At 47.3% G+C, this 24,084-nt stretch overlaps 3 protein-coding genes and 1 long non-coding RNA gene across 10 annotated transcripts; 3 read left to right on the top strand and 1 right to left on the bottom strand.

The window, feature by feature from the left end:
* The first annotated feature begins 38 nt into the window (after window positions 1-38).
* LOC127593118 (uncharacterized) lies at window positions 39-7,427 on the top strand. Of its 3 annotated transcripts, none has more exons than XM_052054342.1 (11): window positions 39-380; window positions 1,246-1,485; window positions 1,620-2,117; window positions 2,478-2,657; window positions 2,827-3,018; window positions 3,437-3,510; window positions 3,979-4,076; window positions 4,803-4,973; window positions 5,208-5,312; window positions 5,553-5,822; window positions 6,040-7,427. In XM_052054342.1, the coding sequence occupies exons 2-11, from the start codon at window positions 1,331-1,333 to the stop codon at window positions 6,274-6,276; spliced, it is 1,980 nt and encodes a 659-aa protein (XP_051910302.1). In that variant the 5' UTR covers window positions 39-380; window positions 1,246-1,330; the 3' UTR covers window positions 6,277-7,427. The 3 variants fall into 3 exon arrangements, with proteins under 3 accessions (XP_051910302.1, XP_051910301.1, XP_051910300.1); XM_052054341.1 differs by lacking the exon at window positions 39-380 and adding an exon at window positions 579-935; XM_052054340.1 differs by lacking the exon at window positions 39-380 and having other exon boundaries at window positions 1,004-1,485.
* ankha (ANKH inorganic pyrophosphate transport regulator a) lies at window positions 6,937-15,175 on the bottom strand. Of its 3 annotated transcripts, XM_052054358.1 has the most exons (13): window positions 14,127-15,175; window positions 12,960-13,176; window positions 12,731-12,849; window positions 12,225-12,308; window positions 11,721-11,891; window positions 11,517-11,651; window positions 9,996-10,088; window positions 9,830-9,922; window positions 8,370-8,499; window positions 7,881-8,004; window positions 7,706-7,805; window positions 7,455-7,588; window positions 6,937-7,380 (listed from the first exon to the last, which is right to left on the bottom strand). In XM_052054358.1, the coding sequence occupies exons 1-13, from the start codon at window positions 14,220-14,222 to the stop codon at window positions 7,227-7,229; spliced, it is 1,650 nt and encodes a 549-aa protein (XP_051910318.1). In that variant the 5' UTR covers window positions 14,223-15,175; the 3' UTR covers window positions 6,937-7,226. The 3 variants fall into 3 exon arrangements, with proteins under 3 accessions (XP_051910318.1, XP_051910316.1, XP_051910317.1); XM_052054356.1 differs by having other exon boundaries at window positions 6,937-7,588; window positions 14,127-15,170; XM_052054357.1 differs by having other exon boundaries at window positions 6,937-7,588; window positions 12,960-13,165; window positions 14,127-15,169.
* Window positions 15,176-16,053: 878 nt separating this feature from the next.
* myca (MYC proto-oncogene, bHLH transcription factor a) lies at window positions 16,054-20,894 on the top strand. Of its 3 annotated transcripts, XM_052054362.1 has the most exons (5): window positions 16,054-16,179; window positions 16,811-16,945; window positions 17,756-18,502; window positions 19,255-19,488; window positions 20,128-20,894. In XM_052054362.1, the coding sequence occupies exons 3-5, from the start codon at window positions 17,779-17,781 to the stop codon at window positions 20,484-20,486; spliced, it is 1,317 nt and encodes a 438-aa protein (XP_051910322.1). In that variant the 5' UTR covers window positions 16,054-16,179; window positions 16,811-16,945; window positions 17,756-17,778; the 3' UTR covers window positions 20,487-20,894. The 3 variants fall into 3 exon arrangements, with proteins under 3 accessions (XP_051910322.1, XP_051910319.1, XP_051910321.1); XM_052054359.1 differs by having other exon boundaries at window positions 16,054-16,945; XM_052054361.1 differs by lacking the exons at window positions 16,054-16,179; window positions 16,811-16,945 and having other exon boundaries at window positions 17,058-18,502.
* A 604-nt stretch (window positions 20,895-21,498) lies between these two features.
* On the top strand, window positions 21,499-23,215 carry LOC127593130 (uncharacterized). Its single transcript, XR_007960331.1, has 2 exons — window positions 21,499-21,864; window positions 22,665-23,215. It is a non-coding gene; the product is annotated as an uncharacterized LOC127593130 (long non-coding RNA).
* Window positions 23,216-24,084: the final 869 nt, after the last annotated feature.

A 24,084-nucleotide genomic window follows, 5' to 3' on the forward strand; every position in this document is an offset into this window, starting at 1 on the left:
GCGTCAATCTGGAGCCGTGACCCTCCATAATCCCGCCCCCATTGTACGCGTTTGTTCCGCTTCCTCCGGCACCAACCCCCCCTACCACACGCCCACCACTTTTTTTTAAAATGTTATTTTAATTTCTTTTTTTATCTACCGTATATCAAAATAACACAATGTCCCACTCGCGTGAGTACAAAGTAGCTCGAGCGCGGCGCTGGAGATCCTAAAGCAGCCGCGTCGAGAGGACCGGGCTGGCGTGTTGATTTGTGTGCTGGAAGTTTCCCAATGAGCTAGCGCTAGCCGGCTAGTTAGCTTCACTTGGGCGAAGCAAAAGCCAAAGCAGTAGCAGCTGCGTTTCATGCTACCTGTCAACCTTGGACGCATTTTCTTCTCAGGTCGTCCCCCGTCCGTCCCTTTAAACGTGTTCCTTTGATGATTTTGTGTGGGTTCTTGTTAGCGCAACCGTGGAACGTGTTGTTGCGCAGTGTGACGCCACTCGTGTGTGGAATCAGATCTTAGCATCATCTGTGATGTCGAATGTGTGTCATAAGTGTAGTCAAGGGAGTCAACATTTTTTTAAATACTACATACATAACACTGCGAGCACTCACTTGACCAAAATATTGGCTACAGTATAGAAGTATCGATGTAATCAGATTCTCAATCGAAATTATTAGCGCTGAATGTTATAGCTATCGAAGTATTCAACGTGCACTCTCCCTCTTAAAAAATGCAACATTCAAAAGCTATTTCAGCAGCAAATCGTCACCTCCAAAAGCCAGGCCAGAGCAATCGATGGAGCAGTCATCCAACCTCGGCCAACCAATTGAGCTGAACCTGATTGGCTGGCGATGGACCTTAAAGTGACGCTTTGTTGCTCAATTTGATGCAAAATAAGATTCAGTGTTAGTCACTCCGTTTCGTGGTGGTCAAGGAATGAATTTGACGCAGTGAGTCAAAGCGCCTCTGTAAGAATGAGGGGGGCGGGGAATAGTTATAACCAGTTCTGTTGATATCTTTGTATTCATCAGAAAGTAGGTTCCCCGGACCCCACTTAGCTTAAAACATACACACACAAAAGAAATGATGGAATGGTGTTTTGGTTGAGGAAAATGTTTATTGTTGTGTCATCTACATTGCATCACGCTGATACATGAGTATTTATTCTCCTGAAACGTGTTTGCCATTTTTCCTTTGTGTTGAAGAGGCAACAATTTTGTTCCGGTTTTTGTCCTCTCACTCTTCATATTGTTGTTTCAGGCATGAGGGTCCTGGTTCAGCCGCATTCCTAGGACCCGAGGCGACGCTGTCGGGCCCCCGCGCTTGTGTTGACGGGTCCACTCGAATGGGGGGCTGCTGCTTTCGTCCTCAGCGTCCCTCTGGCAGTGCAGAGGAGCGAAGCGGTTTGCTAAATGATGACACCAAGGCCGCTTCGCCCACGGCCCACTTGGCAGGAACGGTAGGGGGTACGTGTGCCCCCCAAGGAGACAACAACATAAGGTGAGACTTGAGCAAGCAGGACACTATAATCAATACAAAACAATTGTGGTTGAAATGTCCCCACTAAGGGCGGCCCAGTGGTCAACTGGTTAGCACATACATGTTGCAACATTTAGTATTTTTGTGTCACCCAGGAAGATGACTGACACAGTGCCATTAAAAGTGGAGGACACTGATGTCGTGCAGTTGAAGCTTCCCAAATCAGATGTGTCTGAGTATGTGGTCGCGCGGGAAAATGGATCCTTACTGGGGGAAGCCGCGCACGTGTCCGACAAAGCCGCACTCGAACACGGCATCACCAGAGAAGAAAGTCTGGAGACTTTTCTGGACAAGAGCAGCTCATCTGTCCTCCCACAGGAAGTGGACTCTCAATGGGAATATGGTGACCGGTGTCCGGCCTCATCCGTTCCGGTTCGAAAGCAAGATGGCACCCCACAAGAAGCGCAAATGTACGCAGACATGTCTGATGTTTGCCGCCATGATGACGAGGGCGACGTGAACTCTAAAGTTGCAAATGGCTGCACGATGGTGACGGAGCTTTGTTTGAACGAGGACGACGCGCCATCTTCAGCCCACACTCAGGAGGCAACCATGACCACAATGTGTCAGGAGTACACGTCCGAGCCCAGCTGGTGAGTCACGTGACGTACGATGTGCTCTGTAGAATGGATGAACTCCACAAGACTATGTTGTTTGTCGTGTCTTGTCTGGTGGTTTCAGTGTGGAGACGAAGACCCCGCATATTTGAAATGCCTTGTTGTTGAAAAATCTGTTTTTGACAAAAATGCAAAGAAAAATAACAAGTGTGAATACCAGTGCATTTTATTGAAAAATAAAATTGTAATGTGCTGAAAAAGTTGATCTAAATTTGACCGTATGTCTTTCAATTGCCATCAGATCAGTTTGTATTTTGCTGTGTTCATGTAGAATCATGTTGCCCCATAAAAAAAAAAAAAAGAAGTTCTGATTTTTGTTTTTCCCTCTGCGTGTAGCTTAGTGAATGAGGGCTCGGAAGATGGCGAGTGTTCAACCTTAATATCTGGCCAGGACGAAAAAGGCCATGATGCACGTGCACAGCCCACAGAAGCAAAGCTGGGCGGTGAGGAGGAGAAACGGCCTGTACACTTTAACGATGTGGAGACGCTGACGGCCACGCCTGAAGTCACCAGCAGGTCAGCGGGTTGCAACTGCTTCCAAAACAACACACAGTACAGTACAGTACAGTACTTCTCCTCACGTCCACAAGGGGGCGTATGCGCACCAGGGCCTTTACCCATGATTGGATGAGCACAGATTATAGCCTGCGGTTAAAAACAAAAACAAAACATTTGCTTTCTGCAGCCTGCACGGAACGAAGGAAAACCAGCAGGAAAACATCGTCCAGCATGTTGCAGACGATCAAGACGGCGGCTGCCCCGCAGCCACAGAGAATGACAAGAACGTGGAAACGATGGAGGATGAGGAGCTATCAGAAGAAACGCCACAAGTGCTTCGTGAAGAAGTCGGACCCGCTGAAGGCAGTTTGAGGAGCAGGTGCGCTTGTAGAAGTTTACGTTCCCCTTCCTTGATCCTCGAGGGCCCCTTTCCTGCATGTTTTAGAAGTCTTCCTCCTCCAACACAATAATGATCAGCTCATCAGCAAGCTCTTCAGGAGCCTGGTCACCATCCTGATCATTTGAATCAGATGTGTTGGACCAGGGAGGCGTCTAAAACGTGCAGGACAGCGGCCTTTGAGGACCGGAGTTACTGTGTTACCTTTCAAAACAAACAGAGCATTTTGACTTGTGGAGGCAAAAGTTCATGCGGAGTGTGCACTGAGGCACCCCATGCAGCTCTGCTTACCTAACGCAAAGCCCCCCTGGCTAACTTTCCGTAATGTCTTACGTTCGCATGTATAAAATCCCAAAGCGGTTTCATGTTGTTGTTTTTGTTTTTTGTTTTTTCTTCCCAGTGACGAAGATCTGTACCGAGGAGAAGGGGAGTCTCCCAATAACGCACAAGCGGCGCCCTTAGAGAGCAGCCCACGTGAGCTCATCCGTGGATCTCGCTCTGAATCAGTCGTGCAAGTGCTGAGTGGAAGCATGCATTCTAAATCGAGATCTTGCTCTAGCAATAACACATAGACCCCCCGTTTGAAGACGTTTGAATTGGATCCAATGCAAGTTCAACGGCGCTCAAGTGCCTACGCAGAAACGATCCCAGTCTAACAACAAACAAAAGAGTAAATGGCGGGAGCCCTCCAGGTCTGAATTCTATTGAAGATCAATACTGTTTGTATTCTACCCCAGTGAGGGGTGTAGTTCCACCAACAGTTTGGAGAAAAAAAAATTGCTTGCATGCCAGTTGCAACTAGTCGGACACAAAAGATTTCAGAACATGTAGCATGCAACTAGGCTCGTTGTTGTCGTTGCAGGCCACTGGCGCGTGTCAGACGCCACAAGCTATGATTATGCCTTAGAGCAGACATAACGTTGTTCCTCATGTGCTCCACAGTGGAGGCCAGATGCAGTTTGGGCCCGGCGATGGACATTTTGTCTTATAGCGAGCGAGAGTGGAGAGGCAACACGGCCAAAAGTGCTCTCATTAGGAAGGTGGCTTGACTCTCTATCTGCAGACTGCTGTCGCTCTTATTTGTCAATGCAAGTTGAAGTGCAAACAAATGCTCAAATCAAAAAGGATTACAAGTCCAACAAACAAACAAACCCCCCAAATATAGTTAAGCATGCAAGGATGGAACAATGATAATTGTATGTTACAGCGGAGGCCTTAAGCTTCCGTATATACACAGTATAAGGAAGTGCACAGTATGTATTTTGGGTATGGAAACTTATGGTCCACCCCGTGTACTGTATAGTATGTGCTAGCTGTATTTAATAACAGATTGAACAGAAATTGAGAATTTTAACTAATTTACCATGAAATGTCGGATAATATATACACTGGATTTAAATCACATCTCATTTTTAGTATATTTACCTAGAGTAAAGGTGCATACCGCGCAGTGGTTAGCTCTGCTAGATGCCACGATAAACAAATTGATTTTGTATTTATTAGAAATATATTTAAAAAGGTAGACATTTTAAAAAATATATTAAACCATGTTTAATCGATTTTATCTAAAGTAATGAATGAATTTATCTGTTGTGAAAATATTTGGTAATAAAATTAGATTAAAATAATTCAAATGATTTTAAGTCCTTTGCTCGAAAGAGTGGCAATGTTTTGAAAGCAATAGATTTAACCAAATGCAACGATGGGTCTCAATGTGTGTCTGGTTGCGATTTAGTTGTCGCTGACTCGCTGTGTCCATCCTGCAGGGTTACAAGGAGCTGTCGCAGCGCTTTGCGAGTGTGCGTCAAGTGCGGGGGGACAACTACTGCGCCCTGCGTGCCACCTTGTTTCAGATGCTCTCTCAGACTTCTCAGGTGCCCGTGTGGCTTCAGGAGGAGGATGATGATGATGATGAGGACGACGATGACGTGGCCGCGGTAACCCTCCACCTCCATCGTCCAGTTAAACACGGCCAAACATTATTGAGCATTAACTGCTCACCGTTAAACTTTCACACTTTTTTAAAAAATCCTTTGTCATTCTTGGGACACATTAACTCTCACTTGTTTGTTTTGCCCCGCCTCCTCCCAATAGCTTCTAGACGTCTAGCCCGGTTGCATCACGGAAGAAGGTCAAAAGTAAGGGCTTGCCTTTTCTTGACGCTTTCGCAGGATCTGTCGGAGATGATGGGTCAGTGGACGTTTCCAGGCGAGGAGGAAGCGCAGCCGGATGCCACCGTGCGGCTTCAAAGCTCCTTGGAGATCCTCCGAAACAAGGTTCACGAGCGCCCAATTTTCTCTTAACTGCATGGCCGTTAGTTCATCCGTTAGCTAGATGATGCAAATGCAACTTCATAAATTCCATTCGGCACTTTGTTGAGGCTCGCAGCCCGGGCAAAGGGAGAATACGTGAAATTTCCCTCCAGACCTGGTTCAAGGAGGCCTCGGCGCATTTAAAATGATAAAAGACTGTGACTTGGGTTTCTAATCAAGACCCGTCTTCCCGGCCGTCCACAGTGGCACGCGGCGGCGCGCTGCCCGTCGGCCGCCGAGCGCCTGCGGCTGTGTGACGCCGCCTTTCGAGGAGGTGAGGAGGAGGCGGCCATGCTGGAGGCGCTCAAACTGCTGATGCTGCGCCGCGCCGTCCGGCTGCACGCCGGCATGCGCGGCGGCCGCGACGTGCCGCTCTTCTGCTGGCTGCTGTTTGCGCGCGACTCATCCGACTGCCCGCGCGCCTTCCTCGCCAACCACCTGAGCCGCGTGGGCGTCAGTGCCGGACTGGAGCAGGTGAGCATCACGACATTCAAGAACAATAGCGTTGGTGCTCTTTTAATTCCTTCAAGCAGAAGTGCATTTCCTTTCCGTTAATTCGTGTCAAATCATTGTGTTTGACTTCGCAGGTATGCAATTCCCAAAAATTAAATGGCAGCCAAGCAAATGTGTAAATAGGGAAATGTTAGTCTTTTTTTTTTTCTCGAATCTAAATTGTCTTTGTGTTCATCAGGTGGAGATGTGCCTGCTGGGCGACGCCTTGCACTGCACCCTGCAAGTGTACCGCCTGTACATGGCCGACACCGAGGAATTTGTGGCCTACTACCCCGCCGAGCACAAGGACCAATGGCCCCACATCAGTCTCATCACCGAGGACGACCGGCACTACAACGTGCCCGTTGCCAACCTGGACCAAGAGGACAATAGGGAAACGAAAGACGAGGAAGTGACGGCGGCAGCGGTCAGCTGAGAAGTTCTCATGCCACGCAAACCCCCCCAAAAACCTCAGGTCCGTCTCCATTTTTTTTTCTCCTCCTTACCTACACTGGAAGCGTCGGTCTCTTTAGGGTGACCTCATTAATTTATTCTTTTCGTTTGGACTGCTGTCAAAGAAGAAAATCAGGTGTCCGCGTCGCATGAGCGCAGGAGTTTTCATTTGTGGTTTTGTTTTGTATTGCGCATTTAACGCGTTGCCTTTTGCAAAGCCAGAGAGGAGGAGCACAAGCCACAAGCCATCAAAGGCCCCCCCGTGCTCCTCCCTGTTGCCTTACAACGAAAATGCACAAGAGTGAATGAACGTGGCCTCTCGCTCATCAATAAAACGAAAGCACAAGAATCATTTGGCTTCCACTCGCCACTTCCTTCACAAGTGGACCGACTGAGGTGAAAACAAGTCTTACAGTATTTGCTATATTTACGGATTTGCTCATGGGAGTGGCAAAACATGAAGTACACTTACTTCAAAAAAAAAAAAAAAAAGCTCAGAATATTGCTCAGCTCGACCTGTCGACAACACTAACAATTGTGTACATTTGAAACGGCAGTACTAACATGATCACGGCTTGTCAGCAAATGGCGAGAACTCGCCTTTAAACCTCCATCTGAAAACATGAGACGATGATAATAATAATAATAATAATAAAGCAATGTATTTGCCAAATAAGAATGTCTGTACAGTATATACAGCACATGAAGATGATGATGATGATGATTGGCCAAACATAAGCAGGTCTTGGAAGTGAATGCGTGATGATGAAGAAGGAGAGGGATTCCCGACCCCTCGGTTCTGTCCAATATCCACTGTAGAAAACGATGGTCTGTACAGCACTTTTGTTGTCAAAACACAATTGCACAACCCAGCAAAAAGTCCCACGACTTGTGCGGATTTCAAATGAATTGAAGCACGTTGCCTTTGTCCCCTCATTTGTCATTCCTTTGTTTACCGGTAAACACCAAGGAAGCCATGACGCTATGTACACTCGTTGGATCGACGCTCCGATGGCTTTGTTTACAGTGCGTGTCGTCACGGAGATGGGGAGGGCGCCGTTGGGAGAATTCTTCCTTTCTCCCTCGTCTTCCCCCCTCCCCGCAGGAAGAAAAATAAAAACAAACAAAAATAAACTTCGGGGGGGAAAAAAACGGCCTCACTCTTGCCCTTCGTCGTCCTCGTTGCCCTCGCCGAGCTCCTCGGCGGCGTCCGTCGGCGATCGCGAGCGCACCTCGCTCATGGGGGCCGAGTCCTCAGCCTCCACCACCAGCTCGTTGGACAGCTCGCTGTGACGCTGGTCATAACGCAAACGATGTCAGTCAGCGGGTCGCGGGGGGGGGGGGGGGTGGCTATATTGAAAACAAATCTAACAATAGCGCCGTGTGTGTAAATGAACCACAACAAGGCTCACCTGTTGTCGGTAAACATAGCAGGCTGCTATGGCGACCATTGTGGACTCGCCGATGAAGCCGGCCAGCAGGGAGCCCACCCCCAGGGTGGCCCCGTGAACCCTGCGACACGCAAACAATCAGCACGGAAAGCGTGGTGGCGGCGGCGGCGGCGGCCGCGAGCGGACGTTACGTTACCCCATGTAGGGCAGCACCACCAGGCTGGTGATGAGGACGACGATGCGCAGCACCGAGCTGGGCGCCAACACGAACGTCTTCTTCAGCGTCATCAGCCAGCCCGTTAGGTGGGCCCGGACCGTCACTGCGCACGCAGTAAAAGCGGCGTCAGACAGCAATAGCTGTTCAGCAATCTTTTGACATATTCAACTATAGCCAGCACGTATAAAAAGTCGACACACCCCTATTCAAAGGCCAGGTTTTTGTGAGGTTGGAAAAAAAATGGGACCAAGAAAAATTGTTTGGGTTTATTCCGAGGCATTTTTAAACTACCATATAATTGGAATATGTCCGTTGTTTTTTGGGTCCCCATCTGTCAAATCTTTCACTGGCATTCAATTGAGCTTTGGAACGATTATCTCTCGATCTCACTCGTTTCTTGGTGACAACTGTCGGGTTGAACAAGGGGGCGTGTCGACCTGTTGGGTCCACTGCAAATGGTTTGTTGACCTGGTAGCGGGAAGAAGGAGAAAATGCGAAGGGGCACCACACAGAGCATAGCGAAGGGGTACTCGACGCCGATGATGTCCACCAGGATCTTCTCGGAGACGTGCGGGCTCCAGAAGACCACGAAGCAAAGCTGTACACACGCGCAAAAGTGCATAACTCAACATCTGCAGTTTTTGCGTCTCAGCTGCTTCCTTGAATGACTCGATTGTCTTGACAGTTGGCCTTTAAGATGATACAAAAAAAGAGGTGAACAAAAGAATTGTGACAGGCCTTGCGTCATCAAGTCACCCGCCCTTTTTCTCTAATACTGCCTTACGCACACAAAAGAAAAGACCGGAAGCCGCGGCATATTTTCCAAAAATTTGGCTCACGGTTTATTTCCGTGAAACAAAACCATAAACGTGAAAGGAGAAAAGCTCGAGGTGTGGCGGCCCTCACAGTCTGAGCATTATTTCGGCCAGCGGGCGGCGGAGACGAGACGCCAGTCAGTGCTTGACGGCGGCGGCTTTTCTAAAAGGAGGCTTCGGATTTGTCGTGAACAAGTTGCTGCATGCGGAAACGTACACACATGCCTCATAAGCAAGGGGGTGGCGTGCGGGGGTGTTTTTCTTAACTTATTGAGTGAAGCGTAAACATGAACTTTAAAAGACACAAAGCAAAAAAAAAAAAAACAAGGCGTCGGATGTGGAGAGTGTGCTTGTTTTCACCAAACTCACCAGCAGCTTTTGAGCTTTTGGAATGTGTCACGTGTTAGGTTTTGTGGATAATGGGGCATAACCTACGTGGTGGTGAATCGAACGATTTTTTTTTTCTTCATATAGCGCGCAACCCGACACCTCCAGCCAGACAACGTGACAAACACCCGGGCAGGACGTGTGAGCGAACGGGCCGCCCGCTTCCTGTACGCTTTTCACATGACGAACGGCAGACACGTTGACCTCGTCGCCCGGTGTTTGCCGAGTTCAGGCCTGCCGCAGCTCCTTTGGGCCACTCGGCACTTTTGGGGGCTTGAGCGAAGTCCAGATCGTATGAGTCGGTGCCCGCTTGTGTGTGAGACGTCAAGTTGACTTGCACCGTCTTGTTTACGCTGAATTGCCCCATCTGAGCCGCTGACATTGGTGCCAAGTCAGCACTAAAGTTGTCAGACAACCCGAGCAGCCCTTTTCCCGCTGCGTTGTGTTGACGGCATTTAATTCACTGGCTTTTGTGTGTGTGTGTGCGACCAATCGCATGTTTTTTGAGGAAGTCAGTTTGTGGTGTCAAATCTGAATTTTGAGTACAATTTCATCTACTTTTTTTTTTAAATTTAGTTCCCCATTTAATATGAGGGGTGCAGGCGCAGTACAGACCACATACTACAGACAAGCATCTTAAAAATCAATTTACGTAAGCATGAAATCCGGAGGCTGCGCCTCTGGCAATATGCGACCGTCGCGATTCTGCGGCGGAATGAATCTTACCGTGAGCGAGAGGGCCAGGCAGCAGAATGTAAACTTTTTAATATGCGACTTTGTCACGGGTGTGCCGGCGTTCAGCTTGTTGCTGGGGTTGTTCTGCCGAGGGATGACAAGGACATGTGAGCACAGACATCCTGCGGTCATCGTGTTGGTGTAAAGTGCGGCGTACCTTGTCGAAGGCGGGATACACGGCTCGCAGTTCGGTTAACCAGCCGTAGGGCATGTGACCCACGGGGTATGTCGCCGTCAGCACGGCCACTGCCTGCCAAGAAAAGACGACGCAGCGTTGCCCGTGAGCAGGCTTGGAAAGCACTGGCATTATGTAATCACTGAGAACCTGTATAATACTGTCATGGAGATACAAAACAAAATAATAATACTTGCGCTACTCCTGCCAGTAACTTGAGTAAGATGCAATAATAATAGTCATTTTTCCTGGAAGAATATATGCCCATATGGTTTTATTATCCGTCGCCGTGTGTTGCTCCACCGTTTGTGTTCAAAATGTTGAAAACGGCAACTGTCGGCGCTAACTGTTAGCGTGTCAGTGGCGTTTTGCATTGCTTGTTAGCATTGAGCTTTGCGGAATTAACTTGTTTCAAGGTGTCGTCATTCTCTCTGATGTTTCTTGGGGCAAAAAACAGCTTGTAACGCCGTGGTCTCTATACGGCCTATTTTCCCTTATTGCGGTGGGGTGTGTAACCCATGCGCCAGGGTTAACGGAGCTTGATTGTATTGTCATTAGCCCGCTTGCTGAAATGACAATAGGAATTGCGGCTGCATACAATATGCGAGTTGTTGTTGCTGTTATTGTGACGTGCGGGCGAGAGATGAGAGGCGGGCCAGGTAGGAATGTGTTGCCGCTCACTTCCAGGCCATTCCGGTAAATAGCTTTGTGGCGCGCTTTTGGCCACACGCTTGCCAGAAAGCTCCGGAGGAAGTTTGTTGGTGTACGCGCGCGGAGGCTTGAGTTATCGCCGCTGCCAAGCTTCACCTTTCCAGTCAGGCGTACTCGAAAATACCGTTTTCTATCAAATTTGTTGAGACAAAAGCTCAATCAAAATGCACAAAGGCTTTTTTTTTAACTTGTGATGGGGACAAAAATAAAGCAATCACTCTCAATGGGAAATCATTGCAGAACCTTAAATACAAGTAAGATTATTTCCAATGCGGTTTTACTGAAGCGTAATTAACTTTAGGTACTGTATGTCCGATAACTTTTTTTATTTCAGTCCCATGTCGGTCCAAACTGTTCCTTCTTGAATGCCACGACTACTTATGTTGCGTAAAATTTCAATTAAGATGAATTCATTTATTATTTGTACCGCTTATCCTCACTTGGGTCACAGGTGTCGTGGAGCCTAGCCTAGCTGTCTTCGCTAACAGATAATTAAAGACATTCCTGTCTTTCTGACGTGCACAATGACTCGCCAATGTGCCAAATTGCTGCAGTGTAGCAAGGAAGATTTAGTCAATGTCATTTTTGGGGGGGGGGGCGGGGGGGCTTCCTGTGGTTAGTGTCGACCCAATAATGGCTATCCTGCTATATGTACTCGGCATCACTAATTGTTATTTTGGTAAAAGCTGCTGTTCATCAAATGAGTGGGTTGGCCAACTAGATTGATTGAAAGAAAAGAAATTCCAAACTTCTGAACATTTGTTGGGTAAAAAAGGAAAGGAGCGCCAGCACCTCCGTAGCTTCAGTGGTCCCCTTGAGGTCTCTGGACACGAAGAGGTTGACAATGGGCCGGCTGATGCGCTGGGTTGCCAGGATGAGCGCCAGCGGCCACCAGAAGCTCAGCATCTTCTTGACGGTGGCGTCACCCTGCCGAACAAAAAAAAAAAAAACCATCAAAACCCGGCGTTCACCTTCTCGCCTTCCTCCGAAACTTACCCCGACATCTGGCCCACTGGAGTCCGGGATGGTGTCGTGGATGTTGCAGTAGTAGCCCAGGCCCACGATGCTGAAGCGGACTAAGGCGCCCATATAGAGCGAGAGGATGGGGATGAGGAGGGGCTCCACGCACTCCAGGTTACTGTGCAGCAGGATGGCCACAAAGACGATCTGAAGCAGAGCGCACGGCAGTCAACCACACGCGCCCCAAAAATGGTTGCAGCCTTCCTACTGGCACACTTTCAGTCTTGCCATTACGCCACTTCTTATTTCTGAGGTCATTGCAGAGAATTGACCAAAGAAGCCACAAGACGGCAGCCAAGCGCTTCTCTTCCATGAGACACGTCTATGGCCTGATTAAATCAAGCTCCTCCCCTCACTTGAGATTACCTTCTTGGCGCCAAAGCAGTACTTATACATTGACAGGGTTTTGGCCTTAACACACCTTTCCAAGATACCTTCCCAAAAAATGTTTGAAAAATTCTGCTAAAAAAATTTTTATACCTGTGCCACGACGTCCGAGATGGAGGCGGAGCCCACGATGACACTGAACTTATGCTTGAGTAAGATCCCGGCGTGAATCCACGCCTGGACGCACAACAAACGCACATTTTACAACCAATCCCAACTTGTGACGCTGCTACATTGGCTCCCTCTAGTGGCACACAAAAGAATTGCTCAAACCGCTGAATTTTCTTGATATTGGCTTTTTTTCAGTAGTATTGAACTGTAGAAGGACCGTTTTTACATGCAGTTGTTTACATGCAATACATTAATATATATTTTTTTTCAGTACAGTTTTGTATTTTTTTTAACATTCAAACTATGCGGAATAGTTGCTTACAACAATAAGCGATCACTGTTACGATACCAATAATAGTATATGTGTCAAACTGCCAAAGACGACTTACTCCATGTCAGATTGGTACTCACCCGTCCTTAATAATAAATAGATTTTGGAGTGAAAGATTTTTTTGGGGGGGAGACGGTAGTTGTAAAAACGCATTCACCATCGCGTCCAGTAGAGGGAAAGCGGCCAAGTAGAGGAAAGCCTTCCGAGTTTTGTGGCCCACAGACTCGTCCACATGGTGGAGCTTGTTAATGATGTAGTAGCCCAGGTCGGTGTAGGCTAGAGCGTGAAAAACAAATCAGTCATCAGTCACAGTAACAATTGGCTCGGATGCCTCGTAGCGTTTTTATTTTCGGTCAGCGCAAACCAACCTATTTGAGCAAACCAACCTATCAAGATGTGCAGCACGAAGGCGATGGCGCCTGCCGCCGCCATGCACAGTACAGCTTTCTGGCGGTCGCGCTTGCTGTTGACGAAGACCAGGCCCACGTTCTTGAAGTCGCTCATGGGGCCCGTGAAGAACTTCATGAGCGAGTAGGCCAGACCGTAGCTGGCCAGCATCTCTACCGCGTCCTCCTTGACTGTGGCGATGCCCCTGTTGAGCGCCTGCACCGTCACGAACAAGACGTCACACTTTCGATAGCTTTGGGATCCAATCGCATCGGGGAGGGGTTTGGGGGACACCGCTTAACCAACAATTTGCAGGACATTAATTCTTGTAGTCTAACAATCTAAAACTGTCTTTATGCAAGAAAATATGACAATTTTATTCCAAATTATTTCCTAAAAAAGGTATATAAATACATTCTAACTACATTCTTGTAGGTATGTTGGATGTATGTTTAAAAATAAGGCTTTTTAAAAATTGAAATGATTACCCATTTCTCTTGTTAAAAAAAGAATAAAAAGAATTTGCCTTTATTCTCAAAGTGACCTTTTTAAAAAGAAGCCAAGTTTTTTTTCCCCTCCTGAATTTAGGAGTACATGCGGAAGTTGGATTATTTATTTATTTGGGAGGGGGCGTTGAGAAAATGTTTCCCCCAGGACGCCAAGTTTGAGAACCTTGAAGAAAAGATAAGGAACTGGTGGCCTAGACCGAGGACTCCCTCCCCTCACAGCTGCCCTTTCCCTTTTTGCACAAGCCCCGACTGTGCTATTTATACCAGCAAAACTGAAGCATTACATAAGCTTAATCCCTACCTACATCTCTCTCTACTTCTTCTTGCTCACTCTCTGAGTCTTTTTCTCGGGGAGGGGCAGGTAAAACAATGCCCCTCAAACCTGACCGACCCCCCCTCCCCCCCCCCGGCCCCACACACAAACAAGCATCTCCACACGTCACCGCCTAATTACTGACTATATACAGAGATGTATATAGAAAGTGCGTGTAGGCTAGCATTTAGGTGTGCCGTTGACAACGTCGTTTGTCATTTTCTGGCGTCAAGTAGCAACCCGTGCATCGTTAGCATTAGCCGCCGATGCTAACAAGCAGCTTCCTGCCTCCCGGAGAGAGGAAGGCGGAGGTCGGGGGGGGGGGGGGGGGCGTTCTCGCTTACCTGCTCGCCGAGGTCGATGGCAATATTGGTGATCGCAAGAGGCACCAAGAAGCGAAGAAGCGGCCAGTAAGGGCTTAGGGACGGGAACTCCACCATAGTAGAAGCCGGGCTGACAGCGCTGCAACGGGCATCTGCCTCGCTCTCGGGGTTGGTGGAGCGCTTCTGCTGCGGCTGTGGCTGCGGCGGGGGAGGGGGCGGGGGGGCGAACGAAGCCGCTGGAAAGCAGGCGAAGCACCCGGGAGTCCCGCGGCGTGCAGCCGACGAGGCGCTCCGGCTGCGGCGGCGTCACAACGGTGTGTCGGTGATTCCGAGTGAAGCAGGCGAAGGTCGGCGGAAGGCTGTGAGCGCGCGCATCTTCCTCCTCGCGAATCATCACCCGGGCGGGCGGGCGGGGTGTGGGGGGCGGAGGGAGGTGACATCTCACTGCACGCAGCTTGAGCGAGGAGGACCTTCAACCCACTTGCACAAACACGCACGCCCGTGGAAAGCCGTTAGAACATGCCAGCTTCGTGTACGAGTGAGCAGCGCTATCAACAATTTTGTTTTGACACCACTGCATGACAGTTATGCATATCAGCCGCCAGAGCCTTTGCGATATATTCTGGGCCCCCATCGTGAATCATGTCGCCCCACCCCCCACTCCACCTACTTCCATGATGCTATTTTATTGGGCATATCATCTTATCATCCCAATATCTTTTGGGCAATTTGCATCCAACAGAAATAAAAAAAAATCACATGGAGTTCCCCAAGGGTCGATTCTTGGTCAACTGTTAATTAATCTCTGAGTAGTATGCGTGCATTTATGCCCACGTGTCCTGATCACCTATGTTGGCAAATGTCTACTAGTCTATGATAATGTTTCAATTTGCATGTTTTTCCTGTTTTCAATTTGAAAAGCTCTGAACTTTTAGGTTTGTGTAGCCCTTGCCTGTTTTCTACTTGTTTGTAACCGCTGCAAAGAGCACCAATGATAATCTTCTGTATGGTGATATTATTGTGAGTGGCATGTCTTTGTCTTTCACACCGATGGAAGCCAAAAAAAGGCAATAAAGAGAGAAAGTTATGTGAAGGTCATCCGAGAACAATATGTCTTCTGATCCCGGCTTCTCAAGCCTGCGCACAAAATTGCAAAGTGGACACAAGTGTGACCAAAATAAATGCTTACTAATCCAAAAAGTGAGCGCTTTTGTGCAAAATATTCCCCGTTGTGTAACTGACAACCTTGACTTATGCCCTGTGACCGGACATACGCTGCTCAGTGTAAACACCTGAGCGTATTATATGCTGAAGCACACACACACCAAAAAAATTCACTTTATGGGCTATTTTGACAAATGTATGCCAAATATGCATTCTCATGTGCAGACTTCTACCTTGTTTCTTTCCCCATGACTTGTAACAACGTGGCTTTTTTGGCTGCGTGCACGTGTGTGTGTAAGCGAGACGGTACAGTATGTGTTTACAAAAATTCTTCAATCCCGTTTTTTTTTGGGGGGGGGGGGGGGTGAAGAATTGTTTTTGCCCGTGACTGCAGCCTGAGAGCACTGGCACAGTCATTGGTGACTTTTACGAGCCTTTGCTTCTCTTCACAGCTCTTAAGAAAGGTTAAGTAAATTCAGCTGTTTGCACAGCAGTGAGGAAAGATTTGAAGTAAACACAGGCAGGCGGAGTTGCCTTTAAGGCAAGTAAATTCCACTAATTACCACGGTTTGCTTTCAGATCATCTTGCGTACATGCAAAACAAATAGCTCACCCGACACAATATTCGATACACAATTGCGCAAGCAAATGAATTTACTGCTCAATTCTGATTGTGACAATTTAAAAAATATATTTTTGTAATTAAAAATTATACTAGAAATTTTGACATTTTTTTCAGTAGGTGGCACAGTGTTCATCTGGTGAGAACATCCGCCTCAGGTCGAGGGTTTGAATCCGGGCTTCGGCCTTCCTGTGTGGAGTTTGTGTGTCTGCGTGGGTTTTCTCCTGGTACTCTGGTTTCCTCTCCCACCCCCGCCCTCCAAATAAATGCACAGTAGGTCCAATAGATGTGTGTATAAATCTGAAGGGTTGCGTCAATGTGTGCCCTGGGATTGACTGGCAACCGGTTCGTTGTGCTGTCCCTCCCAATTAGAGAATTCAAAGTAATAAAAAACGGCTAGATTAAAGCAAGCCCAGTCAGTTGAGCGTTTTAGATGATGATGGATGACATCTAGTGGCAGCTCGAGACACACTTCGTTGAAGCCTTCCCCTTTTTACAAAACAGGGTTCTGCTGTTCGCCCTCAAGCAACGAAGAACATTTTCTTGAAAAAAATCGCTCAGTGACTCTTTCAATGCATTGAGACACTTGAGCTCAGTTTCATTCATTTATGTAAACGTGTTCATCGAAAATATATTTTTAATTACTGTATCTCAAATGTTTAAAAAAAGGAAGGCAGCAACGATGGTTTGAAGGAAAAAATGAAGAAAAGAGTAAAGGAGACATAGATGGTAATTTAAACAAGGATGGAGGAAGGAAGAGGATATATGATGGAAGGATAAAAGGAGGAAGAAAGACACGTGGTATGGGGGCGAGGTGCAGAATAATGGAATCTTTGAATTACGCACTTGTTGCAGTAGCAGGCAGATGACGCCAGGGGGTGCTCCAAGTCTGACAAATCTTTCTGTTTAGGATTGGAAGCGTCAACTCGCTGTGTTCCAGAACTGCGACACTTTGCACGGCCAATTTGCTTGTATGACTTTGTCCCTGCTGTTGATTAGCGACAATCCGCCTGTCTTGGAGCCGAGGTCGGACGAAATCGACGTCTTTTCCGAGGTACCACTTTCATTTCTGCACCGGCATTTTGTCCTGTATGCGCCTGTTTCGCCTGTAAATGCTCGGTCTAAAAGGAAGCCACTATGTGTTTTTTTTTGGTGCAAGAATAACGTTTCATGATTTACTAACAAAAGTTGTGTGCAATATTAACAACTGTGGTTGCCCAATAATTCAAACGATATCACTTTTCACGCTGCATTAATATGACTTGCAAGCCCCCAGTCAATGGAGCCGCCGTTCTACTACGGCCACGCCCATTTCTTTGCTGCTTGTACCTGACGCACTACGTAATATAGTACCCCGAAAAAGCTGAATAAAAAGTCAGATTTTCACGTCGAAATTGATGTTGAGCTTCCCGTAGGGGTCGGACATCGAAGTGAAGTGAACATCGAATTCTCTATTTCGAGGTACGTTTTTCGTATGTGGAGGGGGCGAGGTGGGTGGCCAGGCGAGGAGGCGGTGAATAAAGCGGGTAGTGACGCGGCTACTTTATAACCCTCCGTGCTGCGGAGCTCTGCTGTGATTCTCGAAGTGACTCGATCCACTTGGAGCTCGTAAGGTTTCGGCCGGCCGGCTCGTTCGCTGCAACGACGCCGTCGCCGCACATGCGTTTTAACCCGGCTTTGCCGATTTCATGTCCACGGAGGACGCCCAAGGACTATTTTTTACCTTGTTTGTTTTACGACTTGTCGAAAGCACGACGGGTAATCTGGGAAGGCTGAAGTGGACACCTGCTGCTGCTCGTGACGTCCCGTTCTACCTTTTTTTCCCCCCCGGCTTGAATTAACCTCCATGTTGTCGGCCGCCTAGCTTCCCCGCGGCGCCCCTCCAACATGCCGCTCAGCTCGGCTCTGCTGAGTCGGAACTACGACTACGACTACGACTCCCTCCAGCCTTACTTCTACTACGACCACTCGGAGGAGGACTTTTACCCGCAGCAGCCGCAACCCCCGGCGCCCAGTGAGGACATCTGGAAGAAGTTCGAGCTTCTCCCCACACCGCCGCTGTCGCCCAGCCGTCGTCCGTCACTCACCGGCTTGCCCTACCCGTCTACTGCCGACCAGCTGGAGATGCTCAGCGAGTTCCTGGGCGACGACGCCGTAAACCAGAGCATCATCTGCCACGCCGACTACTCTCAAACCTTCCTCCAGTCCATCATCATCCAGGACTGCATGTGGAGCGGATTCTCGGCCGCAGCTAAGCTCAAGAAAGTGGTGTCGGAGCAGCTGGCATCGCTGCACGCCACCCGGAGGCACTCGTCTTCCTCCTCCTCCAACGCCGCCGCAGCCAGCCCTGCAACCGCCGCCCCCTCGGCGGTGGTTTCCCCTGCGTCTGCCACCTCAGAATCCGTTTCGATGGAACCCGCTGCCGCGGCCGCCTGGAGGCTAAACAGCAGCTACCTGCAGGACCTCAATACGGCGGCGTCCGATTGCATCGACCCGTCGATGGTCTTCCCCTACCCGGTGGCCGAGACCCCCAAGCAGGGCGAGCCTCCCGGTCAGCACTTGGGGCTGGACACGCCGCCCAACAGTGGGAGCAGCAGTAGCAGCGACTCTGGTACGAAATTATTGGCATCCTCATTGTCTGGTTACCAAACTGAGGGTCGTGGGCCCATTTCTAGTGGGTTTTGTCTGTCTGTTTTACTCATTTTAGTCCAACTGCTCCTCAAGTTTGATGCCATTTTACCATATATTCCCTTGTTAATGGTAATGGTCGCTTTCTCATATACAGCAGAGGTGCAACAGTTGATCTGTTTTTCAAACACAATGCCTATTGCGGACCAAATTGCGGTAGTTCCTCAGACTTAATTGTTGTTCCAGCAACTAAAAAGCACATGCCGATGGATCTATGCAATGCTGTGGACCCCGCCCCAAATATTCTTGGATGTCTCCAAAGCACTACCGCCACACAGCGGGGGTCTGCATAAATATTTCACACACTTGGCTAGAGACAACAAAGAGCACTGGTTTTCTTTCTTTCTCTTTTTTTTTTGTAGCTTTTTAAATGTGAAAGCTTTTTGTTGAACGGATCAACAGTGTCCCATCACAAATACAAGCATCTCAGTAGGAAAAGTTTGGGGACGATCAGATTTAATTCTTTGATTTTATGTATATTTTTTATTGTATTTAAATTATTTTTCAGCCTATTATATGTATAGTTTTTAATGAATTAATATCCATGTGAAATGTTTATAAATGTCATGTTTTTGTCAATATCTTGAAATAATATCATCCAGTCGGGAGTTTGGTGCCTTGCTTAAGGGTGCGTTGATTTAAAGTGTGATGTATGTTTGTTTGTCTTTGTTGCAGAAGAAGATGAGGAGGATGAGGAGGCGGCGGAAGTTGATTACGGCGAAGAGGCGGAGGATGAGGAGGAGATCGACGTGGTGACGGTGGAGAAGCGGCAAGCGGTGAAGCGTTGCGACTGGTCGTGCGGCGGCCCCGCCGGCCCCCTGGTGCTGAAACGCTGCCAGGTCTCCACCCAGCAGCACAACTACGCCGCGCACCCGGCGGGCAAGAGGTTCAAGATGGAAGGTGGTGCAGGTGGGCTCACTTGGAAATGTCCCATGCCATTTAATTGGACGAAACTTGCACAATTTACGCTTGGCGCCCCAGTAGAATTTGATGTTAGGTCGGCCTGCGAGTCAAATGAAAACAAAATGGAGCAATTAATACTCTCGCATATGGGCAAGGAGAGCCATCTCGTTTAAACGGATATCTGCTCATGAGAAATGTGATTTTTGTTCCATTGGCTTCGACTCAATTCCCCAAATTGGCCAGCATCTGCGGGGTTCGACATTAATGGTTGCCTGATGGCCCTTGGCCAGTACTTACAGAGCTGGCCCAACCGGGCCAACAAAAATGTTGTAATTTCATCATATTCTTTATGATGAAATCAACACACTTGCTCATTTGACATGCAAAACGACTTGAGAGAAATATCTTCAGTCTTAAACAGTATCAAGATGCAAAATAATGACTGACAGATGAATATTTGGCGCCAGTAGCGTTTGTCACAGGGCCACCATATCGTGTCTCAACGGGGCACCAAAAGGCCACTCCTCCAATAGGCGCAATGTTGGCCCTTGATCTCTCTCTGTCTTCCGTCCTTCCAATGTTTCTTTTTTTTCTTTCATGGAAACTGATGTACATCCCCCTCCCACCTCCCCTTTCGCCCCTCAGCGTGCGGAAGCGCCAGCCAGAGCCGCGTGCTGAAGCAGATCAGCGGCAACCGCAAGTGCTCCAGCCCGCGCTCCAGCCCGTCGGACTCGGAGGAGCACGACAAGCGTCGGACTCACAACGTGCTGGAGCGCCAGCGTCGCAACGAGCTCAAGCTGAGCTTCCTGGCGCTGCGTGACCAGATACCCGACGTGGCCAACAACCACAAGGCGGCCAAGGTGCTGATCCTCCAGAAGGCGGCCGAGTGCGTCCGAGGCATGCAGGCCGACGAGCGCCGCCTACTGTCGCTCAAGGAGCAGCTGAGGCGGCGAGGGCAGCTCCTCGCGCACAAACTCTCCGCGCTGCGCCACCAACCCGCTTAAGTGGTGCTCGCCGCCGCCGTCGTCTTTATTTGTTTGTTTGTTTGTTTTTTAACGCAGGCTGTACTGTACAGTTGTTTGCATGCAGATGCAGAGGGGAAAAAAAGATGTTTGGAATCTGCTTTGATTTCAATGTTAAAACTGCCTCAATTGAAGTTATTGGTGGGTTCAGATATTTAAAGTTTATTTTTATTAAGAAAATATCAGGAAAAATGCGGCCCTACGGTTTTATAGCAAAGGGCCCAAATTAAAATATGATTTTTAAAAATGTTTTTGTACATATTAATATTTCCTAAGAAAATGTATTTTTGGATCTCAATTGTCTGGATGTTCAGACCCTGTTTTTTTTTTTTTTGCATTCTGCTCTTTGATTCCCTTTTTGACATATAAAACCAACAATGTTTCTTCCAATGATTTTCAGCCTGTTTTCTTGCCACGCGTCAACATTCACAACATGGCAAGAGCAACAAAATCGTCCGTTATGCCACATGGACAATTTTGCCAACACTTTCAAACTGAACATGTACTTTCATAACTACTGTGAAATCAACTGTTTGTTTTTGTTTTTTAAATAGGTAATGGATAGTTGAAACCGAGAAATGTAAATGTTTGCAATTTTTGTAGACGCAATCCAATCTCTCCGCTATGAGGGTGATTGAGCATGAAGATGAAGTAAAACTACTCTGTCATTAAAAAAAGGGCAATCAAAACGAGGCCAACCCCCCCCCCCCCCCCCGAACAAAAAACACATTTCGTTTATGACCAACTGTTTCGCAAACCACAGATTGCTTAGTCGTTAGCCACGTACAGCACATTCCTGTTCCTGCAGGCTACGTTGTAACTCCTCCGTTGTCCAAAGAAATCTGTCATTGTTTGGATTTATTCCAATATATATATATATATATATATATATATATATATATATATATATATATATATATTCTAGCGAGTTCAGTAGATCAATCACTAAGATTATCTGTCCTGGTCAAAATGTAATTAATACACATTAATTGGCGAACAAAAATGTGTATTATACAGAAACGCATATAGAAAAGTTATGGCAACAATCGCACAATAATAAGCAAATTTTTCATCAAACACATTTTCATTTGTGCGAATGCAGAGTTGAGGTCACTGAATTGTCTGCTGTTATTTGTCAAAAGGCCGAAAAGTTGAGAAAGAAGAGGCGCCGGCGCCTGCTTCACGCTGCTGCCTCGGTGTGACGTCACATCCACCGCCCCGCCCCCCTCGATGTTTGCAGCCCAGGGTGGATTCACGTGCAAGTCAGGTGGAGATTGTTTTTGTCCCGAAAAAGCCCCGGAAGGAGAAGGACTTCATGTGGCACGGTGGAAGTGTGTTATCGAAGACACGCGGATTGGTGGTAAGAGTGTTCTAAAGATTTTATTTCATGGAGGACTTGGTCATGTCACGTGTAAGGGATTTAATGGATTCAATAACGTTCTTGACTCAAAATGTGTTGTATTTTTGTGCTCCCCCGTGAGCCACGCTGCAGGACCGCTTTGGTGTCACACATGACACATTTTAAATCAATTGGCACCGGAAGACATGTCGGCGTGCGATTGGAGAGCCGCTTTGTTGCCGGTTCAAGCACGAATTATTGATCACGATGAAAGGTTACACGACGTGGCTGGCAGAACAAGATTTGTATCGGTGCTTTTGTTGTGTTGTGTAAATGTTAAATATTCCCTGCTTCATGTCGTGTTGTGCTGCTGGCCTTGCAATGTGATTTCGTCTCTTTGAGCACAGTGTGTCGTTTGAGCACAAAAGTCCGCTTGACATGAGAGATAGGAATCACACAACAAGAGTATTAACGCGAAAATAAGTCTGAAATGGCCATTTTATACCAAAATAGCCCGACTTGGGTGTCTTTCCGGGCTTGGGTCCTTGAGGCTTTTTTTTTGTGGGTCGACTTATGATAGACACGTGACCAAATGTCATGTTTCTATGTGTAACTGGATTTGGGGGCTGAAATGGCAGCTTCAAACTAAAGTGGCCTAAATGGTGTGTCTTTTCAGGCGTGGTTTTAAAAAGTACTCTGAGGTGTAGTGCTCGGCAGGAACCTAGTTCATAACCCGACAAAAAAAAAAAAGAGTCAGGACAGACCCACTTTTTTTGGCACTGTATTTCCTTTTCCTGTGAATATTTCAATGTGTCTTCCAGATGTGCCTCGTGTGTGATTTTCCTGGCCAGAATGGATGACGCAGCCCCTCCAGTCAGTCATCTTTTTCACACTCGAAGGAGACGCCGGACACAAGTTTGTTGTTTCATTCCTTTGACATTTATTCTTGATCCATGTCCGTGGTTGTGGCGCGACTAAGAAATTTGGGCCATTGATGAAATATGATGCGTGTGTGTCACTCGTTTGAGTCATCGGGTTCATCGTAAGTGAAGCCGCTGAATGAATGATGTCACCAGCTGGCCGTGGGCTTTTTTTTTTTAGCCTCGACTAAAACTGGAATGTGTTCACATGATGTGTCACTTTAATCTGAATCTTTTTTTTTCTTTGGCATCATGATTTTAACACTCAAAGTACTGTCTCTCTTTGTAGACAGATTTTTATTTTTAAATAGTAAAAAAAAAAAAGTTTGAACATCTCGAAACTAATTGTGGGGTTAGTAGATGTTACACTAAAATGAATCTGGATCAAATCCAGTTTTTACATTATACGGAGACTGTAAAATATAATTTTGAGATTTTGTTGTTGTCCCCCCCCCAAAAAAAGGCAACAAATATTTTTCCTATTTTCATAAGAGCACTATGATAAGAATAGGGCAGTCCTATTTTCATCAAAATTTTATGACGATCATTTGATCTAGAAAATGACCACAAAAATCTTTGTTTTGAACTTCTAGAAAGCAAAAAAAATGGCAATATTTACTCTCGGTTGCAGCCCTCCCCCCCTCAAAAAAATGTAAAGACACCTTTAAATAAAATCAGCACAGTCGAAAAAGAGAACCGAATGTTTAGGATTAAAATGAAAATGTGACGAGAGTACAATATGAAAAAGGCTAACGTCAACTAATTGCAGTTCAAGTTTTGTTCTGGAAAAATAACAATAATATTCACGTTTTGGATCAAACTCAACTCTTTTCAAAAGAAAACAAAATGGGGATTGATGCTTTTGATTTTTGTTGTTGTTGTCGTCACCCTTGGGAAAAAAAAATCAGGCGATAGGTGTTGCGTACGCCGATTCGGGAGCAAGCATGCTAGCGTTAGGCGGGGTCCTCCTCTGTTTCATCTCTTTGGCCCCCGGGCCAAGTGTAAATGCACACAGGGCCGTTTTTTCACGTTGCATCAGCACTGGTGCCGCTTTTTTTTCCATCGGAGTTGGATACGCTGAAGGTGTTTGCACGTAAACAAAGGCAACCATGGAATTGTTCCGCCTATGAACTCAATCTGACCCCGATAAGAAGATTTCAATGTGAAAATCCCTTTAATGTGCAAATCATCATCAGACTTGACTCCTGCTCTGCGCTTACATTTTGACTCAAATTAGTGTCGTGGCGCTTGAGCTTTTTTTTTTCTTTTTTTTTTTTCCTCCCCGTCTCCAGCGGCGGTGTTGAAGGGCCGCCATTGTTTG

The sequence above is a fragment of the Hippocampus zosterae genome, chromosome 20 (genome assembly GCF_025434085.1).
Source record: "Hippocampus zosterae strain Florida chromosome 20, ASM2543408v3, whole genome shotgun sequence".
Lineage (NCBI taxonomy): Eukaryota > Metazoa > Chordata > Actinopteri > Syngnathiformes > Syngnathidae > Hippocampus > Hippocampus zosterae.

Coding starts and splice junctions, on each gene's coding strand:
- LOC127593118 (XM_052054340.1), top strand. CDS start 1,139: ATGAGTATTTATTCTCCTGAAACGTGTTTGCCATTTTTCCTTTGTGTT. Junction 1,486..1,619: donor CAAGGAGACAACAACATAAG/GTGAGACTTGAG, acceptor TGTGTCACCCAG/GAAGATGACTGACACAGTGC. Junction 3,019..3,436: donor GAAGGCAGTTTGAGGAGCAG/GTGCGCTTGTAG, acceptor TTTTCTTCCCAG/TGACGAAGATCTGTACCGAG.
- ankha (XM_052054358.1), bottom strand. CDS start 14,222: ATGGTGGAGTTCCCGTCCCTAAGCCCTTACTGGCCGCTTCTTCGCTTC. Junction 10,089..11,516: donor GGACCACTGAAGCTACGGAG/GTGCTGGCGCTC, acceptor TTTTCTTGGCAG/GCAGTGGCCGTGCTGACGGC. Junction 8,500..9,829: donor GCCTGGCCCTCTCGCTCACG/GTAAGATTCATT, acceptor GCGTGTGTACAG/CTTTGCTTCGTGGTCTTCTG.
- myca (XM_052054359.1), top strand. CDS start 17,779: ATGCCGCTCAGCTCGGCTCTGCTGAGTCGGAACTACGACTACGACTAC. Junction 18,503..19,254: donor CAGCAGTAGCAGCGACTCTG/GTACGAAATTAT, acceptor TCTTTGTTGCAG/AAGAAGATGAGGAGGATGAG. Junction 19,489..20,127: donor CAAGATGGAAGGTGGTGCAG/GTGGGCTCACTT, acceptor TTCGCCCCTCAG/CGTGCGGAAGCGCCAGCCAG.